Source organism: Tachysurus vachellii, chromosome 22 (assembly GCF_030014155.1).
Source record: "Tachysurus vachellii isolate PV-2020 chromosome 22, HZAU_Pvac_v1, whole genome shotgun sequence".
Taxonomy (NCBI): domain Eukaryota; kingdom Metazoa; phylum Chordata; class Actinopteri; order Siluriformes; family Bagridae; genus Tachysurus; species Tachysurus vachellii.
Window position 1 is genome coordinate 13,319,315 of NC_083481.1, and position 19,950 is coordinate 13,339,264.

Consider the following 19,950-nt stretch of genomic DNA (forward strand, 5'->3'; position numbering starts at 1 on the left):
ACGAAGGACATACAGTAGCAAGTGACTAAAAATATCCCAGCTTCAGTCTTTGTTGCTAAGGTTCGTTCAGTAGCAGCTAAGATCTACACCCTCAGATTCTAATTTCCTTGCACTTGGGGTTTTCAAAATAGGAAACATCTCATGTTGTCATGTCTTCTTTCTTATGTCTGACACAGTTAGTGAAGAACGGAGGTGTGTGTTCTATAATGTTCTTAGGGGGATGTTTTTCTTTTAAGAAAGCAGGTTGAATCAAAGAATAAAGTCAATAAGGAGGCATAGAAGTCACAAACAAGTGATAATAATCATGATAGATCACAGGATAAAGGTTTCATAGTGTAGCTGTAGAAAAGGGAAGGGCATCAGTATGAGTGGGACTTATTTCGTAAATGGTTAGCCAACACGTTGAGGGCTAAGGTCCTTGCTTATACTCCAAACCGCTATCTTTTATATACGATCTCCTTTAATTTTATTTATATTTAAATTTATTTATATTTATATTCACAGAACCTTAACCACTGATCTTTCAGCTATTTGTTTTTTTTTTTGTTTGTTTGTTTTTTCAATAAAAGTTACGCTAGCAGATTTCTTTTCTGAGATTAGCTAAATATCCTCACAAGGTCAAAACTATCACATATTCTTGCTCATTTACAGCACTTGGCAGATGCCCTTATCCAATGCGATACACATTTTTATCTCTTTTTTTTTTTCTTTTTTCAAGTGAGCAATTGAGGTTTAAGGGCCTAGCTCAGGAGCCCAGCAGTGGCAGCATGGGGTTTGAACTCATGACCTTCCGAGCTGTAGGTCACCAACTTAACCACTGAGCTACCACATCCCATGTAGGGAAAAAGCACACAAACACTAATCTAAGATTATTATGTAAATTAATTTTATCCTTGTTGCATTTGAATATACTGGTTTATAATAATAATAATAATAATAATAATAATAATAATAATAATAATAATAATAATAAATACTGCTAACTGAATTAAAACACTGGAATGAATTAAATGTTACATTTTATTATTTTTTTTAATTTATTTAATACAAATTCTGTCATTTAAAGAGCTTCAATTATACAGTAATTAGTGAATAACAATATTTAAAGTATGCACATGTGTATTATTTAAAGTAGTTAAACGTACAACCGCTCACCTACCGGGAGCTGCAGCTTCCAGCCATTGTGACTATTTTACTAAGTTTCTTCAGATTATTTTTAGTAATAAGAGACAAATAAGAACAGGTGCTTTGCACAGCCAATTTCTGGTTTGGGTTAACATCACAAACATCACTCAATGAAGTAGGAAGAGTTTCCAGCAGTCGATAAAAGCAGCGTACACTTAATGGCTAATCTGTCATTACAGAGCAATATAATGCTTACCCTGAAAGCTTTTTTGCTAATTTCATGCAGAGTCTTTTTTCCCTTTGGGGATGGCATAAAAGGGATTAACAAAGATGTGAATCCAGCACTCCAAAAGGATTATGATCGTCAGTTGTTTGGTGTAAAAGCTAAAATACTACATTAACTTCACTGCTATATTTTGGTAACTGGTTAGTTGTTTAAACGAACGTCAATGCCAGTAACTTCACAAAAAGAAAAACGATTGTGGTGAACTGTTTAATGTGTACATTTGTTTACATGGAAAGTGCTTTTCTGAAACAGGGTTCTAGTTTTTAAAGAAAAAGTACCCCATGGTTTTTATAAGGAGAACCATATTAAAGATTATTACCATGATGTTTTACAATAAGAAGGTTTAAACGTGTGCCTTTCTTCATTGCAGAATACCGCTAAAGAGGTTGAAGAGGAAAAGCAACAGTCCCTCACCGAGGAAGAGGTCAAGGCGAAGATAGAAGAGTACAACTCTCAAGTGACCGAAAATGGAATGAACTTAGTGAGTATTCTTTGTGTTGCATATGCTTTCTACAATTTCGTAGAAACCTTTGGTATTAGGTAGTCCAGATACTGTATAGCACAACTTTATTGCTTTGTTCTTAGCCAGCTAGTAAAACTTACTGGTTTTTGTGGTATGGTTCGTTTCACACCTCCAGGGTTATGGGCTTGAGCTTTGCCTTCACATTGTGTGGGTGGAGTTTGCATTCCTGTGCTTAGACATGTGGTGTTGGCTAATTGGCACCTTTAAATTGTGCTCAGTGTGTGAATGTGTGTGATTTTTTTTTTTCCCTGTAATGACTTGGCATCCCGTCTAGGGTGTACCCCTTCTTTGTACCTCAAGTCCCTGGGGATATACTCCAAGCCCCCCATGGCCCTGTGTAGGACAAGAGGTACAGAAAATAGGTGGATGGAATGGTATTTCATAATATCTAAAGACATTACTAACATAATAATCCTGTATAACTGACATAGTAGTAGTAATAATAATAATAATAATAATAATAATAATAATAAACAGTATTTTGTCAGGGGGGGCACGGTGGCTTAGTGGTTAGCATGTTCGCCTCACACCTCCAGGGTTGGGGGTTCGATTCCCGCCTCCGCCTTGTGTGTGTGGAGTTTGCATGTTCTCCCCGTGCCTCGGGGGTTTCCTCCTCCGGTCCAAAGACATGCATGGTAGGTTGATTGGCATCTCTGGAGAATTGTCCGTAGTGTGTGATTGCGTGAGTGAATGAGAGAGTGTGTGTGTGTGCCCTGCGATGGGTTGGCACTCCGTCCAGGTTGTATCCTGCCTTGATGCCCGATGACGCCTGAGATAGGCACAGGCTCCCCGTGACCCGGGGTAGTTTGGATAAGCGGTAGAAAATGAGTGAGTGAGTATTTTGCCAGAATACTTAGACTTAGTTTTAATATTTCTTTAAATAAATACAATTTTGGGAGGCATAGAGGTATAGCAGGCGGCGTTGCCACCTCACAGCTTCAAAATCCCCTATTTGTTCAAGTTTTGCATATGTTCCTCGTGGGTTTCTTCTGGGTTCTCGGTTTCCTTACACCTCCCAAAAGCTTTCTGCTAGGTAAACTGTCTACTCTGGATTACCCCTGGGTTTATATACCAATTTTTGCCTTCGGGTAAATCTGGTTAGAATTTCTTACTGAATCCACTGAGTATTTCTTTCACCTAATACTGTTGTGTTTTTCAACCACATTTCAAAAATCCAATGTCTGCTTGTTACTCAGTACTTTTCACACACTATATCATTGCATTGCTCTATAATCGTGGGTCTGTGAAGTCATGCCATGAATTCTTTTTACGTTATATGGTGAATTTTTAACATCAGACACCTTTGTTGTTCTGTTGGTTTTGTTTGGTTGTCCTTGGTCGAGTTTAGACTTACATTACACTGCAATAACACTTCATCTTCATCAATAATACACTACGATCACTTCTTCACTCAGGCTGCTGATGGCACATACAACGGGTTCATCAAGGTCCACATGAAGCTTCGGCGGCCAGTAACAGTACTAGAAAAGGACCCAAACAGCTCATGGAACTTAGAGAACAGCTCAGCGGAGGCGGACACATCAGACAAACGCACATCCTTCTATCTGCCCAGTGAAGCACTCAAGCAGCTCCATGTTAGCAGCACCACCACAGTCAGAGAGGTCATCGAGGGCCTGCTCCGGAAGTATACGGTGCAGGACAATCCACTCAAATTTGCTCTCTACAAGCAAATGCACCGCCATGGACAGGGTAAGCAGATAGCTGTGGAAGCAGGTCTCAATCACGTGTCTCCATCTATAGCATAGACTTTAATACACCAGTCAACTTGAGCTCCTATAAAACATACTAATCATTCTGCTTCCTGTTCTTCTCAGATCTTTTCCAGAAGCTTCCGGACTCTGAATACCCTCTGCTCCTTCGCCTGCTGGCAGGTCCTGATCTGGAGAAACTCTCGTTCGTACTGAAAGAAAATGAGACGGGAGAAGTAGAGGTCAGTTATTCAGCAGTGCGACACAATCGACTGTAGATGTTATAGTGCGGTCTGTGGGATTGCTCTCACAGAAGCTAGGAAGAAAATGAGTGACGGCTCAGTGACGGCTTTTACTTACTTATCATCATCATCACGTGGCCGTTATACCGCCATAGAATAGGATTCAGATACACATATACAGCCTTGATGCTAAAGCATCTCAGAAAGCTCATGCAAGATGATAATCAAAATTTACCAGAGGTCTGTTTTGGTTGTGCCCATGTTCATCATTTAATTTCTTTGTCATTTCACTTTAAACAGTGATGTGTTATGGCTCATATGAAAGTAGACACTCAGGTAACCAATAGTTAGGTGTTTCTGTTTTCACTTAGCCTATTTTTTGACAATATATTCAAAGAATATTTTATCTTCAAAGTAAATGCTGATATAAAAACCCAAGCGTTTGTTCACAAGCATCTAAAATTTGAAGCTGTTTTCTTCATCCAGAAAAATGTCCTGACTGATTTGTTTATACTGATTGAAAATGTCCAATAGGTCGATTTCCATTACGCTGCTGTACTGCTGAAAAGGGTTAAATACAGTTGGTTGCATTTGGACTGTTTCGTTTTGGTCCTTACTGAAATTGTTTTTTTATGTGGAACCGTGTCTACTCTTGGGAAGAAGAGATCTTGTATCTCACTGTGACTTTTCTGGTTAAATAAAATTCAAAAGCCCTGATGGGAAAATCTGTAATGCTCAGTTGTGAGCCACGCTTCCCAGCATAGACTCCCATGGAATGACAGCGAGCAATGAACTCAGAAACTGATAACCAGAACACAGCCACAAGTCAGCAGTGATGAGGCTACATTTTATAGCAGAGCTTACAGCTGACTTTGACGCAAAATGTAAATGCCACACAGACAGTGGTTGCATGTAGGAACTTTTTATGCAGGATGCTAAAACTTAACCAAAATTGAATATCGTCGCTGTCGGGCGGAAACCTCGTATGTCCAAATTCGGTCAATTTCATATTTTTTCACATATCGATGCTATTGGTCAGTCCCCACGTGGGTCTGTTATTTTTACAAGTTATTAACCAATCTAAAGTCTTGAAAATAGCTTGAGCGCAAATCTCATAACTCCATTGGACACTTCAGCTGTCCACCTCTTCCTCACTCCGCGGGAGAGCTTCACGGCATATTTCTCCTTAATAAGAGTCGCAACGAATCAACACGTCTTCTGAGGTAAATATCTTCAAAACACTGGGCTCAAAGAAAAAAAAATCTTGACCCCCGCTAGTTCTGGTGCTCGTCTGAGGACAGGAATTTAGCGCAAGACAATCCACTGCAATGTGGACTAAACCCTGTGCACTGCAGATAAGGTACGGCGTTTTTTTAATTTCCTGAAAAGTAATGGTTTTGGAGATACGAGGATTCCGCCCGACAGCGATGATATAATTTTATTTGCGATATACCAGATGAACCTATAGTATGTCCTGACTTACTAAAATACATTCCAAATATCTATTTATATAATAGCAAATACTTCTATATTATGTTATATTCTCTTATTCACAATCTCTGGTTTTTGCTATTTTTTGCGTTTTTCTCTTGAAATCAAACAATGTCAGTGTAACATTTTCACATATCATTTATCCAACTGTTAAAACACATTTATTCAGGATTTTCATTGTGTTTTTTGTTTTTTTTGTATATTTTAGTGGGACGCGTTCTCCATGCCTGAGCTGCATAACTTTCTGGCCATCCTGGAGAAGGAGGAAAGGGAAAGGGTGAAGCAGGTAGAGCTGCGCTACATGACCTATCGTAAGAAACTTATCAACGCTCTGGAGGAAGTGCAGAACAAACCTGGCTAACGCACTGAACCTATGGACAGACTCATAAAAACTCTCTGCGTAGGATTCCCTCATAACCCCCACCAGACCTCGCACCTGACTTCTGGAGTCTAACAAAGTGACCAGAGAAGGTGTGTGAGGTGGTGTTAGGACTTAAAGAACATAAAGAACAAGGGGAGAGTGACGGATCACACAATCACATCACTCGGGAACCTAAACGGCAGACGCACAAAGATCCAGGAGTGTGATTCTGACTGACGTGGTTGATGTTTGAAAAGGATTTGTTTTTGTCTGTCCACATTTCTGTATGATGCTGCTGCTATGACTGCTACTGCGAGTGTTACTTAGCATGACTTTCTTTTTTGTTATCTTTGCTAGCGTGTCCTTCATCAGGTATTTTTTTAAAGTAGACAAAGGAAATGGGGGGGGGGGGGGATTTGGCAAGCATCAATGTTATAAAGATTCCATATTCCTGGAAGTGAATTAAAGTAAGTGAATAAATGTAAAGATAGGTCTAGGTTAAAGACCTGGATCTTATGCTATAAAGAAATCAATACGCACTCACACTCACTTGCTTTTTACAGCATCATTTGTATCTTAACTAAAACCATTATGAACAACGTACTGTATTCAGTCAGACTTTCTGTACTAATCAATACGCCATTTCCTGAAAGCATCCTCCGTTCTAGCCGCACACCTTTCAAATCTATAACCTCGACATGTCTCTCACTGCATATATTCGACATGTCCAATCAGCACTGATCATAACCTATCATCCATATACATACGTGTGTACATTTGGAAAGATGTGGAGGCTTTTTCAGTCTAATCTATAAACTTTATAAATTAGTCTGGATAGATATACTGTACATTATAAGCATTCTGGAACGCAGGCGTCTCAAACCAGAACCCTACAGAAATGTGAAACAGCTATAGCGTACATGTAGAGTGTATAGTGACTGTGTGTGTGTGAGTGTGAGTGTGTTCTTGTTTCTGTTCTGGTGTGAAAGCATAAGAAAATGTATAGAAGCACCCAGCCTCAACACTCAGCCATCACACAACTCAGAGCTTTCCCACAAACTGTTGTTTCTTAATAATTCACTGTCTGGAATCTAATATGTAGGATATATGATTATATAAGATGTACTGTAGCTTAGATAATCATATCATATAAGAACATCTGATCATTGTTTCAGATAAGTGGGTAAAGCAAGGCTGTTAGAAGCTGAGAAACACCATTGGGCTTTTCACACTGAGCTTAATCCTGGGTTATTGTTGATCTCTGCTTTGCATCCCGGGTAGAGGAAGGTTTCACACTTGGAATTTAGAAGTGAACGCTTGCTCTAAAATTGATCAGGAATGAACCGTTAATATGATGTGCGTTATATGATTAATATGATGTCGTGTAAACAGTAGTTGCAGCTTTTGTGGGGGAAAATACTAAAATGTCAAACAGTGATAGAAACATGACGAGAGAGACGAGACACTTTTATTTTTAAAAGTTATGGTAAGAGAAGCGCGTACAGGACAAACCGGATAGAACAGTCAGAAACAAACTGACTGAAAAATTAGCAGAAACTGGATATCAACTACACGACATCCTTAAAAAGGTCAACAAAAAAAAAAAAGCTGTAAAAGGTAAACAATGCCTATTTGGGCACTTATTTTAGACCCAATTCTTAAAGCCCAGTGAAAGGACTGATGTGAAAACTGGAGAAAATCTCTTATTTAAATTATACAACATGTAGACAATGTCAAGCGTCAAACAAGATAACCCAGGATTCTTTTCACCCCGGAGTATCCAATCACTCAGGGGAAAGATTTTGAGTGTGAAAAGCCCTAATAATGAATTTTACACCAAAGTTACAAATAAGGGACGAATAAGCCTAGTATTTTATAATAAATGAAACATTGTAGATTTCAAAAATAGTTACTTGCACAAGGCAGAACAGACCACAAAGTGGTGAGCCAGAATATAGTACAGTATATAAAAATATATAATAATAATAATAAATAATCCTGGTTACTTCGTAACGAGGGAACGATCTGCTTTGTACTTTTCTTCCGATTCTAAAATGTTTTAACAAAGATTAATGTTGCTTTAAATCGTGTTTGAGATTTCATTCTGTCTGACACTGAATATCATCATGAAGCTCATAATAGTGATGTTACTAGAAAGCACAGCAAGGTGATGAGTAATGAGAGAAGGTCAGTGATGTGAACTGTACAATCTGATAATAACGTCTTTGTTCCAGGCTTTTTTTTCTTGTGCCAGTTTCTCCTTTGCATTGTAAATTAGTCGCCAGGGACAATCCAGACTAACATGCACTGTGTTATGTTAGAATGTTTTTTTGTTTTTTTTCTACAGTCTGATCACCTGTGTTAAGTAAGCTGCACCCAATGATCACTGTTAGAATGAATTTAACACAGGTTTGTTTGACTGTAAGCATAAATACACACTGATTGGAAGTAATGACCAAAAAAGGTCATTTTAGGGCTTAATTTTAAAGTCTTGTCTTGTTTCCTCCATGTTTTTTGCCCCTGTGCTGCCTTGCTGGCTTTGACGGTAGTTTTAAAAGTGCGCCTCCTAGAGCATGGGAGGTATAACACACAGCCATGAGAAAACTGAGTAGGATGGATCGAATACCTCCTTTCGTCCTATCCCACTCGCTCTTGTGTTCCCGCTGGCAGTGCCTTTTGTCTGTGTGTAGCCTTACCTGAGTGTGTGTGTGTGTGTGTGTGTGTGTGTGTGTGTGTGCGTGCTTGGTTTACTTTGTTTATCTGCCTCAGAAAATGAGGATAAATGTATAAGATTGAAAGAATAAACTGTGTGTGTTTGTGTAAGTCTGTTTTTAACTTATTTTCTGATGCATTTGGGGTTGTGGACAAATCAGTGCTATCTGGCAAATCCTTTGTTTTTCAAGGATTCAGAAGTGTATATCATCTGTAAAACTGTAAAGATAATGAACAATTAAATAAAATGTCACAATTTTATCTGTCAGCCTTTTCATGATTTGGATTGATTCGAAAATTGATGGTGAACTGAAATACAGAGAAATGTGTCGGATGTTTACGGCTTAGAGAAAGAAGAACAGAATATGCGTACAATAAACGGATATTAGACCTGATCAGTGTCAAATCAAAACCCTCTCCCATTTTCTACACCAGCCAGGTCAAAGGGCAGTGTAAGGGGAGGAGAGCCATCTGCTCTTTTCTGCATGCATGAGCTTAAAGATGCCTATGAATGGCTAGTGTTGCTATGATTGACAGTTGGGGGTATTATTGCTAGTTGCTCAACGTAAAATTGACCAACACAACGATGATTTCTTTTTCTTGAAATCAATAAGCCACAAAAACACAGAGGAACAACGTTATTCTTTCCCATATTCAAAACTTAATGTTGTCACTGGTGGATCTTTTCTTCCAGAAATATGACTTAACATGATATGAACTTCATATGAACTTATAAACTTCCTTAAAAAATATCAACATATAAACAATTCCATGTTTTTTTATAATATAAAATAAAATCAAAGTATTAGATTCAGGGCTCGTGTAACCTAAATTAAAAATAAGAAAATTAAATATATTCTATTAAATAACCCACATTGATTTTGAGCCATATTAAAGCTTGCTGAGGCAGTTACCAGATAAGACCAGCAGGGGGAGCCACTCCCACTTAAACGCCTTTAAGAGCCTGCTGAATTATCTTTTATTTTCGATATATAATAGTGATATTTATTCTGACTTCAGATCAATACTTTACATCACATATTGTTTGGAGTGATATTCTCTTTCTTTATAAATTTTTATGATTTAGATATTAATGTTTATAGATATGACCTTATTTAAACCCTTTGAGAATAGATCTAGCACAATCAATCATTCATTCATTCATTCATTCACGCACTCATCTTCAGTAACTACTTTATCATGGGCAGTGCCATGGTGGATCCAGACACACACACACACACACACACACACACACACATATACATACAGACACAGAACAACCCCCATACACACACACACACACACACACACACACTCTCTCTCTCATTTATCTTTATCCATAACTATTCTACAAGTTGCATTGCTTGCCATTATAACCACTGTCATTTACACCAATTAGAGTTTAAATTCCAATGCTGGTTGAGATCTACAGAGCACACTGTGCAGTACATGCCCATACATGGAGAAAATATACAGGTAGTCAAGGACACTGACTTTTCAAGCAACATCAATAGCCACCGGTTGTAAGTGTCCATCAAAACACCAAAAGGCTAAATGCAGCATTTACCTCTCGTATACTGATCTGCCCATCAAGCATTGGAGGGTTCAGAGAGTCAGCTGCTGAGGGGTCAACCTAAAAATGGTGTCAGTAATTTTTCCCAGCAGTAAATACAGTTGAACGTCTTCCTTTGCTAGCTGAGAATAGCATCTACTACAAGCATGCTGCTGCAGACTCGCCCAATTTAGCACAACATGCAACCCCACATCATCTCTTCTTACTCTGCTTCTGTTAATAGTCCAACCATGCTTGCTTGGACATGTTTATCTTATATGAAAGAGAATGTTAGCTTACATGGTCCAGGACAGGATAGTGTGTATTATAATTCTTGTGTGATATGGTTCACTGGCAATGATGGATTGTGATTATATTTAAATTTTTTATTGTCATAAGTTCTGAAATAGAATTACACAAATCCTTTGCAGGAATGGCAACATTTTAATAAAAGTAGTTCAGATTAATGAAGCTAGTCATGAAAAACCATCGATTAATGACGAAAATAACAAGGGAAGCTCTGGTTAAACTCCACTCTGTGTGCTGACTTGTTTCTTTGAGTGACCTTTGATATCTTTCCAAAGAAATACAAATAAAATGGTCTGCTTGGAAACACGAAAAGGAAAAAATTCTGATACATTATTCTGTATAGACTCTTTAATGTTTACCACAAGATTTAGAGTCTGCTGCATTGTGGGATTTTATACGCATTATTTTATTGGATATTCTGAACCTTTCTACAGAACTGCAAAACTCCCAGAATAGTGCACTGTATAGTAAATAATATCTAGGCTATGAATAGTAATGTTTAATCTCTATTTATTCATTCTCCAAATATTGTAGCTTTTTTTTTGTCAGGTTGGTGTTCAATTTGTTCACATTAGAGGAAGTTTACTAAAGTTTTAATGTCTTAAACCTCAATGTAGGTAAACTTTTGATCTTAACTCATTTCTTTCTTTCTTTCTTTCTTTCTTTCTTTCTTTCTTTCTTTCTTTCTTTTACATTGGATGTGTTCTGTGAAAAGTTTTACAACCTCTATCCTGTGATGGGAATCACTAAATCTTTTAGCTAATCAGACTCAGCACACTGAAAAGAGTCGACTCTTTCTGACTTGAACGAATCTGTTATGACCAGTGAATCAGTGAATCACCCCTGTATCAGTGTTACTGTTCCTGCTGTGTGAAGAAAATTCGTTCACACTTTTCCTTAAAATTCGTCGCATTCTTTAATACGCTAACTGCATACAGATCTTAGGGTCATGAAAACGGGTGGAAGTCATTTAAATGCCGGAAAACGGTCATTTAAAAAAAAAACGGTCTTTTCAGGTAACGTGAACTCACTTTTGACCAATCAGGAAGTACAACTTTCAAACCAGCTCGAGCTAACGCGAGGCTGTGAAAACCACGCCCCCTTATTCATCATCCCCCGCCCACAGGACTTCCCCTTACTTTGTCTGTTGACGACGCGTTTCTACAGCAAGCAGAAGACGCGCTTAGCAACAAGCTAAGAAAGCATATCTGTGGAACTCTTAAAGTCGAGCGCACACACACACACACTTTCCGACTTCTGTCTGGAGAGACATTTTTAGAGAAGAAACGTGCTGCCAATGGCGTAAGTTTACTCACTGTACTAAAAAACACACAAGCGGTTTCTCTGGTAGAGAAGCGAATAGTTAGCCTGATGCTAACGTCTGAGGAAAAGTACTAAGTGTCTACCTGGTTAGTAGTAATCGACCGTTTTTTCACACTTTCGACCATTGGGATGGTGCTTTTGATCGACGGAAGTCTTCCTACCGTGAAAGGGCTGAAGAGAGAGCAACACTGGATCTGTTGGATTTGGACTCCAACTCTTTCAGGGAGCGGCGCTCATGTGGATGTGTGTTTTTGTTCTGCCGCAAGCTGACGGAAACGCGTTGTCTGTCTGTCTGTCTGTTTGTTTTTCATCCCTAGCTAGACGTTCCAGTCTTTACAATAATAAGCTTACTTATACAGAATAATACATTATTCTGTATAAAGCTTCCTTTATGCTACAAGTTGCGTTTAGCGTTTCGTCCATCTTCCTGGCTTTGAGCCAGTGCTAACTACACTGACTTAGCTGAGAGGATCTGGCCTGTAAACACTCTCGACACTCTGAACTCTGCGATCGAGCTGTAAATGATTATGGCTCTGTTGTGCATCTCACTGGACCGGATTGACATCTAACGGAAGATTCGACGTTCTGATTCGGATTCGAATAGATTTCTAGACATGGCCTGAAGCTGTACAGATTAATCCGGTTAATGCAAATCCTTTTTGTTTTGTTAACACCCATTTGAAAGAGGAACTCCTGAGAAGAAACTAAAAAAGGAAAGCATTTGATGTTGGCCTTAATAATTCTCCACAAGCATGATGATACTGAACAGGAAACCAGATGGTCCGGTCACAGCAGGTAATTGGACATTTATGACTTATGTATTACGATACGAAATTGAATCCCATGTGTTAGTTTGATCTTGGACCAGTTTCATCCTTGTCTGGGACTTAAAGCCAAGCCGAACCCACCACTTTCTGGCTGTTAAAGTGATCAAACTGCTTCTGTACTTTTTGTATCGGTCACGTGACTCCGTTATTCTCATTATAAACAACGTCTAATGATCGTGTGGTGCATGTCAGCACATCTGTATCACACATGTATATAATGACCTACTTTTACTTTTAGTGCATGCTAACTGAGGTAACATCCTTAGGAAGATCTGATCTATCTATTCTAATAATATCCTATCTACTTGCACAGGCTTATTTCTCACTTCTAGATTAAGCTGCTGAGAGACATAAATATCTGCTGGGTTCATGGGTTCATTATAAACCCTTGCACATGATGTGTACGATGTGTTGTAGAGGTTTTTGTACTGGTCAGGTCTTTGTCCTGTTAATACAGAGTTTTGTGGCCAGCCAGAACATAGCGCATCCTGCCCTGTAAATAAACTGTGGTTATCACAATAGGAGTCTGCGCTTTGTTCATGTAGTCGCGGTTATACAGCTTCCTGAATGTTATTCCAATTCCAAATAGTTACTTGGTTGAATGTGTGCACTCATCAATTTTGCTGTTGTTTCAAACATGTACAACTGGTGTGGGCAGAACTAACCGTGATGGTTGAAATAGTGTAATGAACACTTGCCAAAACTAGCAGCGAAAAATTCTTTAAAAGTGACAACTATGTTTAAACCTGTGGACTCTTATTCAGCCACTTTACTAAATCGCTTTTGTTTAGAATCAAAAGGAAATGTGATGTGTGTTTGCTTCCTGTTTCAGAAGGGAGCACGTCAGCACCCGGAATTCAGTCGTGCGGCTCATTGGGCACTTTAATAGACTTTAATTTCATAGATTTGCCTGTAGCAGAGATGCCATTGTGGAGTCCTGGAGGTTCACAGCATATATTAACAAGACATATAATTAGCAGCCTTTTCCCAAGCTTAACATACTTAATGTTTTTGTATCAGAAGAGGTCAAATTTATCCATGTCACTTTAACTTTGTCACACATGGTCTAGGATCATATGCAGTTATCCACTCTGCTTCTTAACCCAGCTGGTTTAGACCTTTTAATGGGATTGAAGTAGCATAATGGGCCCTAGTTGTAGAGTCTGCTGAACTCCATAATAGTGAATCCTAATAAGGCGCCGGGTTGCTACATGTGATCTCAAGAGACAGTTTGACTAGGTAGCGAGGGAAGCCTGCTTTCTGCACACCTGCGACTTGGTTACATTGTTCTCAGGGGTATGTCTTGCCACTATTGTGCTGCTCATTCCGCCATTCATCATTTACACTACAGTTGATTTGTTTGATGTAGCAGAAAAACACATTTGTACTAAATTTGTTTGAGCTGTAACCCAGTGTCATGGTTTGGGTTCATTTGTGTGCTTCACAGCTCGACATGGGGACGGTCTGTATGACTCGTATATGCGTACGGACCACGTCGTGAACGAGGAAGCTGACCTGGTTGGAAGGAGCCCTGGCGCCCTGCCCCCATTACACAAACACACAGTAAGTGTTCACTTCCTCTTTTTCACTGATTACACTCAGTACCGTGCACATCCTTTTGGCCATTCACCAAGCAGGTACATGGATTTAGCGTTCCCCTTTGTTCATTTAAGCAGGAAGCGTTGTCCAATTCTGACATAAGGATGTAAGAAATTGTGTTGCAAACTAATTAATCACACATTTATTTCAGAACACATAAAGTACACTAAAATGTGTTTGTCACACAAGCAGGTTAATCTGAACTAAGGAAGGAAGGAATAGAACACTTTAGGATGTCATGTTATAGAAAAATATCCAGATTGGATTGTTTTCCTATAGCAGCGTATCCTAAAGTAATTTTATCCTTCTACCACAGTGGTCAATAAATACCCGTTTTTATTTACTAACGAGAGACCATCAATCATAACCATTCTTGTGTTTTTCATCCATTTTTAGTTACTTATTGTTATGGAATATCCTTGAGACAAAAGAGTTCCTCTAACGTGTTGTAGCAGTTCTAAAGTCATTCTCTCAGCAGCATCTCTTTGTTTCTTTGTTGTTGTTGTTATTTGTTTCTGCCTTTTGAATTCAACAAAACAAAAACCTCCATCTTGTCATGCCCAGAACTTTCCCCTGGTGGAAAACTTACTGACTGTAACAAAGTGCTGGTATGGAACACATTTTCCATAAATGTTTCCCTTAAGAAACTTGAATGTTTTTGTCATATAAATAAAAACCTTTTAATTTGTTGAGTCAAGAATGGTGTAAGCACCTTTTATTAGACCTTGATGATCACAGGATGAAGTAAATCATCGGGGATAGTCCAGTATAATCCATAAACTTTAAGCATAACTGATTAATAATGAACTGCTTGCTAACAATAAGTCCACCGCTTTGTAAATCCTTGGATTTTAGCTGGTTCAATGCCTTGACAGTTGGCAAACCTACTGCGAATGAGTTGATCAGTAAATGTTCACCCTTGGATGCTCAATAAACAATTGTGAATTGGACCATGTGCTTGAGATTTTCTGGCACGTGGGATTCGAGCATGTGCTGTCATAATAACTGTCATACTAATGGCAGTCACTCTTAGCTTTTTTGTTTTAGTTGATGTGTAGTTTTCATTATCAGACTGTAATAATAATGATAATAATAATATCTGTGCATATTAGTGTCTGGAAGTAGATACCTGATTTATTTGTCTGGTTCTGTGATGTCCATCTGTCAGCTCTCAATGCATACATCTATTTCGGTCCCTCTTTTCCTCAGGACTGTTTCCAACCCCCTCTCAGCAGCCATGTTTTGGCATTCAGGTCAAAGATCTTTTTTAAATGTTTTATCTACATGACCGTTTCCCCTCTGTTGTGCAAGTTTTTTGTGTGGCTTTCTTGAATGTTTTTTCCCCCATCTATGTAATGGTGCTTTTTACATTGAATGGAAATTGAACTTAAAAGTTGCAAGGTGCATTAAACATTCTGAATTATTACAATATGCAGCTACAGTGTATAAAGTATTTTTCTAATGGCATGCATTGAAATCCTCTAACTGTATATACGTATATACTTGGGCATCATTTTGCTGCATGTGTCTTTACAGCATTCACGAGTAGTAAATGAGAGAAGACATTATGTTCATTTTGGATTACGTATGAGGAGCACGTTTATTTCCCCTTTGCTCTGTAAAATCACAACCCACTACACTCATAGATTCTGTCTCTAAGGGTTTCATATTGAGTCCCAGTGATCATTTGTGTAGATGCAATTGTTTGTTTTTCAGTATTGTTCTATTGATTTGCTAAATAATGATCCAAATAGAGCTGATTGCAACTCTGATTTTAAACTCTTAAATAAACAACAATCATTTCAACAATCATTTAGATCTTTACCTTATTCAGCTAGTTTTTTGTTTTGTATAACCTCCTCCTCTTGTTTTTCCTGAAGGCTGTGAACAAGCCAACGATGAAGGATCATCTTGGGGTCCGAGGAGGACAGATAAAGATAAAGTACCTATATGAGGATTCATACAACCGCAAGGCCAATGGCGTGAGCCAGCACAACGGTACCAGCCAAACTTCTGGCAAGCCCCAGTCTGTTCTCTCCAAAGGGCGGAGCATGGACAGCAACAGTTCAGCCAAGTCTTCTGAAAGCTCAGTGAAGCCAACCAAGCTGGGGGGTCCCCTAACCCCAGAACAAGCATTAAAGCAGTATAGGCAACAGCTGAATACGCTAGAACAGCAGGAGATCCTCAATTATCCGGAGATCTACTTTGTGGGACCAAATGCCAAGAAGAGGCAAGCAGTTGCAGGTGGTTCTAACAACTCTGGATACGATGATGATCAGGGAGGATATGTCCATGTTCCACACGACCATATTGCCTATCGGTATGAGTTCCTAAAGTTAATCGGTAAAGGAAGTTTTGGTCAAGTGGCGAAGGTTTATGATCACAAGTTACACCAGCATATCGCTCTCAAGATGGTGCGCAACGAGAAACGCTTCCACCGGCAAGCAGCAGAGGAGATCCGTATCCTGGAGCACCTGAAAAAGCAGGACAAGACAGGCAGTATGAACGTAGTCCATATGCAAGAGAACTTTACCTTCCGCAATCATATCTGCATGACCTTTGAGCTGCTCAGCATGAATCTGTATGAACTAATCAAACGCAATAAATTCCAGGGCTTCAGCCTGCCTCTAGTACGCAAGTTTGCTCACTCGATCTTGCAGTGTCTAGAGTCTCTGCATCGCCATAAGATCATCCACTGTGATCTAAAACCAGAGAACATTCTTCTCAAGCAGCAGGGTCGGAGTGGTATCAAGGTCATTGACTTTGGCTCCAGTTGCTTTGACCACCAGCGTGTCTATACCTATATTCAGTCCAGATTTTACAGAGCACCTGAGGTCATTCTAGGCTCTCGCTACGGCATGCCCATAGATATGTGGAGCTTTGGCTGCATTCTCGCTGAACTCCTGACAGGGTGCCCCCTATTTCCTGGTGAGGATGAGGGTGACCAGTTGGCCTGTATGATGGAGTTATTGGGCATGCCCACCCAGAAGCTTTTGGAACAGGCCAAGCGTGCCAAGAACTTCATTAACTCCAAAGGACACCCACGTTACTGCACGGTCAGCACACTCGGTAATGGCAACTTGGTGATTAACGGGAGTCGCTCCCGGCGAGGCAAGATGAGGGGTCCCCCAGGCAGCAAGGAGTGGGTGACGGCACTCAAGGGCTGTGATGACGCTATCTTCATTGACTTTCTGAAGAAGTGTCTGGACTGGGAACCCAGTACTCGCATGACACCAATTTTGGCCTTGCGACACCCCTGGCTCTACAAGAGGCTACCAAAGCCTGTGCCTGGTGGAGAGAAGACCTTGGTACCCAAGCGGATTACCGAGCATAGCACTTCCTTCCCCAGCATTGTCCCTAAGGTTCCCCCAGCAATGGGCCCAATCAGCAACAAACTGAGGACCAACATGATTGGGGACTCTGGTGGGAATATACCGTTGCGTACAGTGCTACCAAAGCTCGTTTCATAGGGCCGATCTCCTTTTCAGGGATAAAAACACTGTAGCAAAGTTTTTAGTGTTGGAATTAAGTTTGATTTTGTTTGCTTTTTTAAAATAACGAGTGGCAATACTCTTCAGTGTTTTGATGTCAGTTTTTAAAAAAAATGAAGCACAAAAAGATAAATTTTTATATGGCAGTTAAAAAAAATAGAGTTTTCTTTTTTCTTTCTTCAAATGGCCTTTGAAAGGGCATTTGAAAAGTTAAGAATATAATTTTGTTTTTGCACTATTTGCAGGAACAGAATGTTACTTAAGTGCACAATGGGTGAAAATACTATGTTGTACCCTTACAGGGTTTACATTATTTCTGCTTTTTTTAAGGGCTGCCTTTTTAAATCTATACTGTCAAGAGCTTAGAAAAAAATGCTGGGTGTTTTGGATGCTCTTAAAATTTAATCATGACTTCTGAGATGTATCTATAGCAATGAGCTTTATTGGATTACCAGAGGTTTCAGCAGTCCTCTGTTTTCGCAAAGAAATTGTATTTCATTATTTTAGTTCATTATTACAATCATCTTGGGCTTCTGATTATCTTCCCTTTCTGCTCATAATCAGGACACTAGAGCAAGAGTCGTTCTGTCCTCGTGTGCTTCAAAATCACTCTGCCAGAATGAACCTGGATATTGTCTGTCTTAAGCAGGGAGATTTTAATTTTCTTCTTTTCTACCAAGAACCTGTTTGAAAAGACAGTGTAGATGCACCTGAGATAATAAGGAAGTTAGTTGAGAGCAGCAGAGTGCATCAGGGTTGGGAGGGAGTTTTTTGAAAGTTGTAAGTCAAGTTGTACTTGAAGGAAATGAGCAAGATGACAAGTGGGCTTGTATTTGTGCAGTCCAAATGTTTGCATAATCAAGCAATGGTTGTGTCCTAGGGATCTATGTTCCTGGCCATGATATCTCAACCATTAATCGCTGGATTTAGATTAAGGACAAACCAATCAGGGAGCTTTTGTACAGCGGCATGCTATCTGCATATCCTTTTTATTATTTTTTTTCACAACTTTGAAACCTGCTGTTGATGTCTTCTGACTCAGATCTACACTGTGACCTGATTTTCTATCCCTTGTTTTTTTTATACTCTTTTCTGTGATAACGCTAAAAGCTTCCTCTTCATGCTCCTCATGCTCTTGACTGCACCACAGAGCATGTGTCCATGCAAATTTTTACTTGTAGGGAAGAGCTTTTGATAACCACAGAAGCAATGCTGTTTGTTGACACTGCCATGACTTCTTACTCTTGCTGGCCATGAAACTGACACTGATTGATTTAAAGGCTAGTTGTTATGAGACAGACTGGGTGGTATTAGGGAAAAAAAAAACAACAAAAAAGACTGCCATAGAGTCCTGTATTTGTATACCTGTGTCAAACCACCTCTTTCTTGGGTCTTCCCCTCCTTTAGGTATACGTGATGATACGTGGGAAGCTGCTACAAAGCATGACATTTACCTTTGTTTGCTGGATTCTTTTTATTCAAACTGACTTCAGACAAGATGCAAACCAATTTTACACAAATGTAACCCTTACCCAACCCTTTATTCTGAGTGTACAGGCAAGCACAGATTAATACCATAGTCTTGTCTGTAAAGTCAATGATCATGACCAGCAATCAACAAGAAGTGCTTCTGGAGTTAAAAAGTGTACAGAATGTTCAGGCTTTGTTAGTCTACCTCTTAATTACCCCTCTTGGGTTCTGGCAAGATCTCAAACGTTCATCGTAAAGTCAAAGGTGTTGCATTTTGCTTCTGACTTCGCTTCAACATGAATCTTTGCCTAATTTCCTTCTCATCTTTGGTCCTCTCACTAGACAGAACTCTACTCCTTTCCTTTAGTGGAGTGCTTGACTAAATCACTTAGGCTCTACACATTGCCTCTCTTTCCAGCTTCTATAACTTGACTGATCAGGGTGTTTTTTGTTTTTTTTGTTTTTGTTTTACTTCTTCTGTGTGTCCTTTTTAACCTCAACATCATTACCAGTTTGCAAACTAACTTGAAAATCAAAAAGAGAATGAAATGACACATTTGTGTAATTTCCCTTCTGTGGTGTGTGTGTGTAGCCATTTGCATCATGAATATGAAAATAAGTGTAAAAAGACTGAACGATGAGAATTGTGTCCATAAAGTAACCAAATGAGCTTGCATTAGTTTTTTTTAAAAAGAAGAATAAAATCGATATTAACTACAATCTGTTTCTGTCTGCCATTTTTCCTTGTTGTCTTTCTTCTTGATCTCACTGGAGCGTATTGAATTCAATTGTAAACGCGTTTTTGTTGTTGTTCTAGATTATTTTGCGCAAACTTTACATACAAAGCTCTGTGACGGCGATACTGATGACAGATATTCATCTAAAAGGCCTTCAGGAATTTGTAGACACATAATTGTCATAGCTTTGTGT

The 19,950-nt window shown here is 39.2% G+C and overlaps 2 protein-coding genes across 6 annotated transcripts in view; both read left to right on the forward strand.

Moving 5' to 3' along the window:
- The window catches only part of rassf5 (Ras association domain family member 5), a 43,736-nt gene extending 35,026 nt beyond the window's left edge, over positions 1–8,710 (forward strand). For all 4 annotated transcript variants that reach the window (XM_060857542.1, XM_060857543.1, XM_060857544.1 and 1 more), the window contains 4 exons: positions 1,782–1,892; positions 3,350–3,644; positions 3,770–3,885; positions 5,585–8,710. In XM_060857542.1, coding sequence (XP_060713525.1) covers positions 1,782–1,892; positions 3,350–3,644; positions 3,770–3,885; positions 5,585–5,737 — 675 coding nt within the window. In that variant the 3' untranslated portion in view covers positions 5,738–8,710. The remainder of the gene's footprint in view (positions 1–1,781; positions 1,893–3,349; positions 3,645–3,769; positions 3,886–5,584) is intronic.
- Positions 8,711–11,464: 2,754 nt separating this feature from the next.
- On the forward strand, positions 11,465–19,740 carry dyrk3 (dual specificity tyrosine phosphorylation regulated kinase 3). Of its 2 annotated transcripts, none has more exons than XM_060857798.1 (3): positions 11,465–12,428; positions 13,908–14,023; positions 15,940–19,740. In XM_060857798.1, the coding sequence occupies exons 1-3, from the start codon at positions 12,386–12,388 to the stop codon at positions 17,527–17,529; spliced, it is 1,749 nt and encodes a 582-aa protein (XP_060713781.1). In that variant the 5' UTR covers positions 11,465–12,385; the 3' UTR covers positions 17,530–19,740. The 2 variants fall into 2 exon arrangements, with proteins under 2 accessions (XP_060713781.1, XP_060713782.1); XM_060857799.1 differs by having other exon boundaries at positions 11,473–11,612.
- The last annotated feature ends 210 nt before the right edge of the window (positions 19,741–19,950 follow it).

Bases quoted from the DNA above. Each gene is read 5' to 3' on its own strand.
- dyrk3 (XM_060857798.1), top strand. From the start codon at position 12,386: ATGATGATACTGAACAGGAAACCAGATGGTCCGGTCACAGCAG. The intron at 12,429-13,907 runs GTAATTGGACAT...TGTGCTTCACAG, and splicing joins AGATGGTCCGGTCACAGCAG to CTCGACATGGGGACGGTCTG. The intron at 14,024-15,939 runs GTAAGTGTTCAC...TTTTTCCTGAAG, and splicing joins CCCCATTACACAAACACACA to GCTGTGAACAAGCCAACGAT.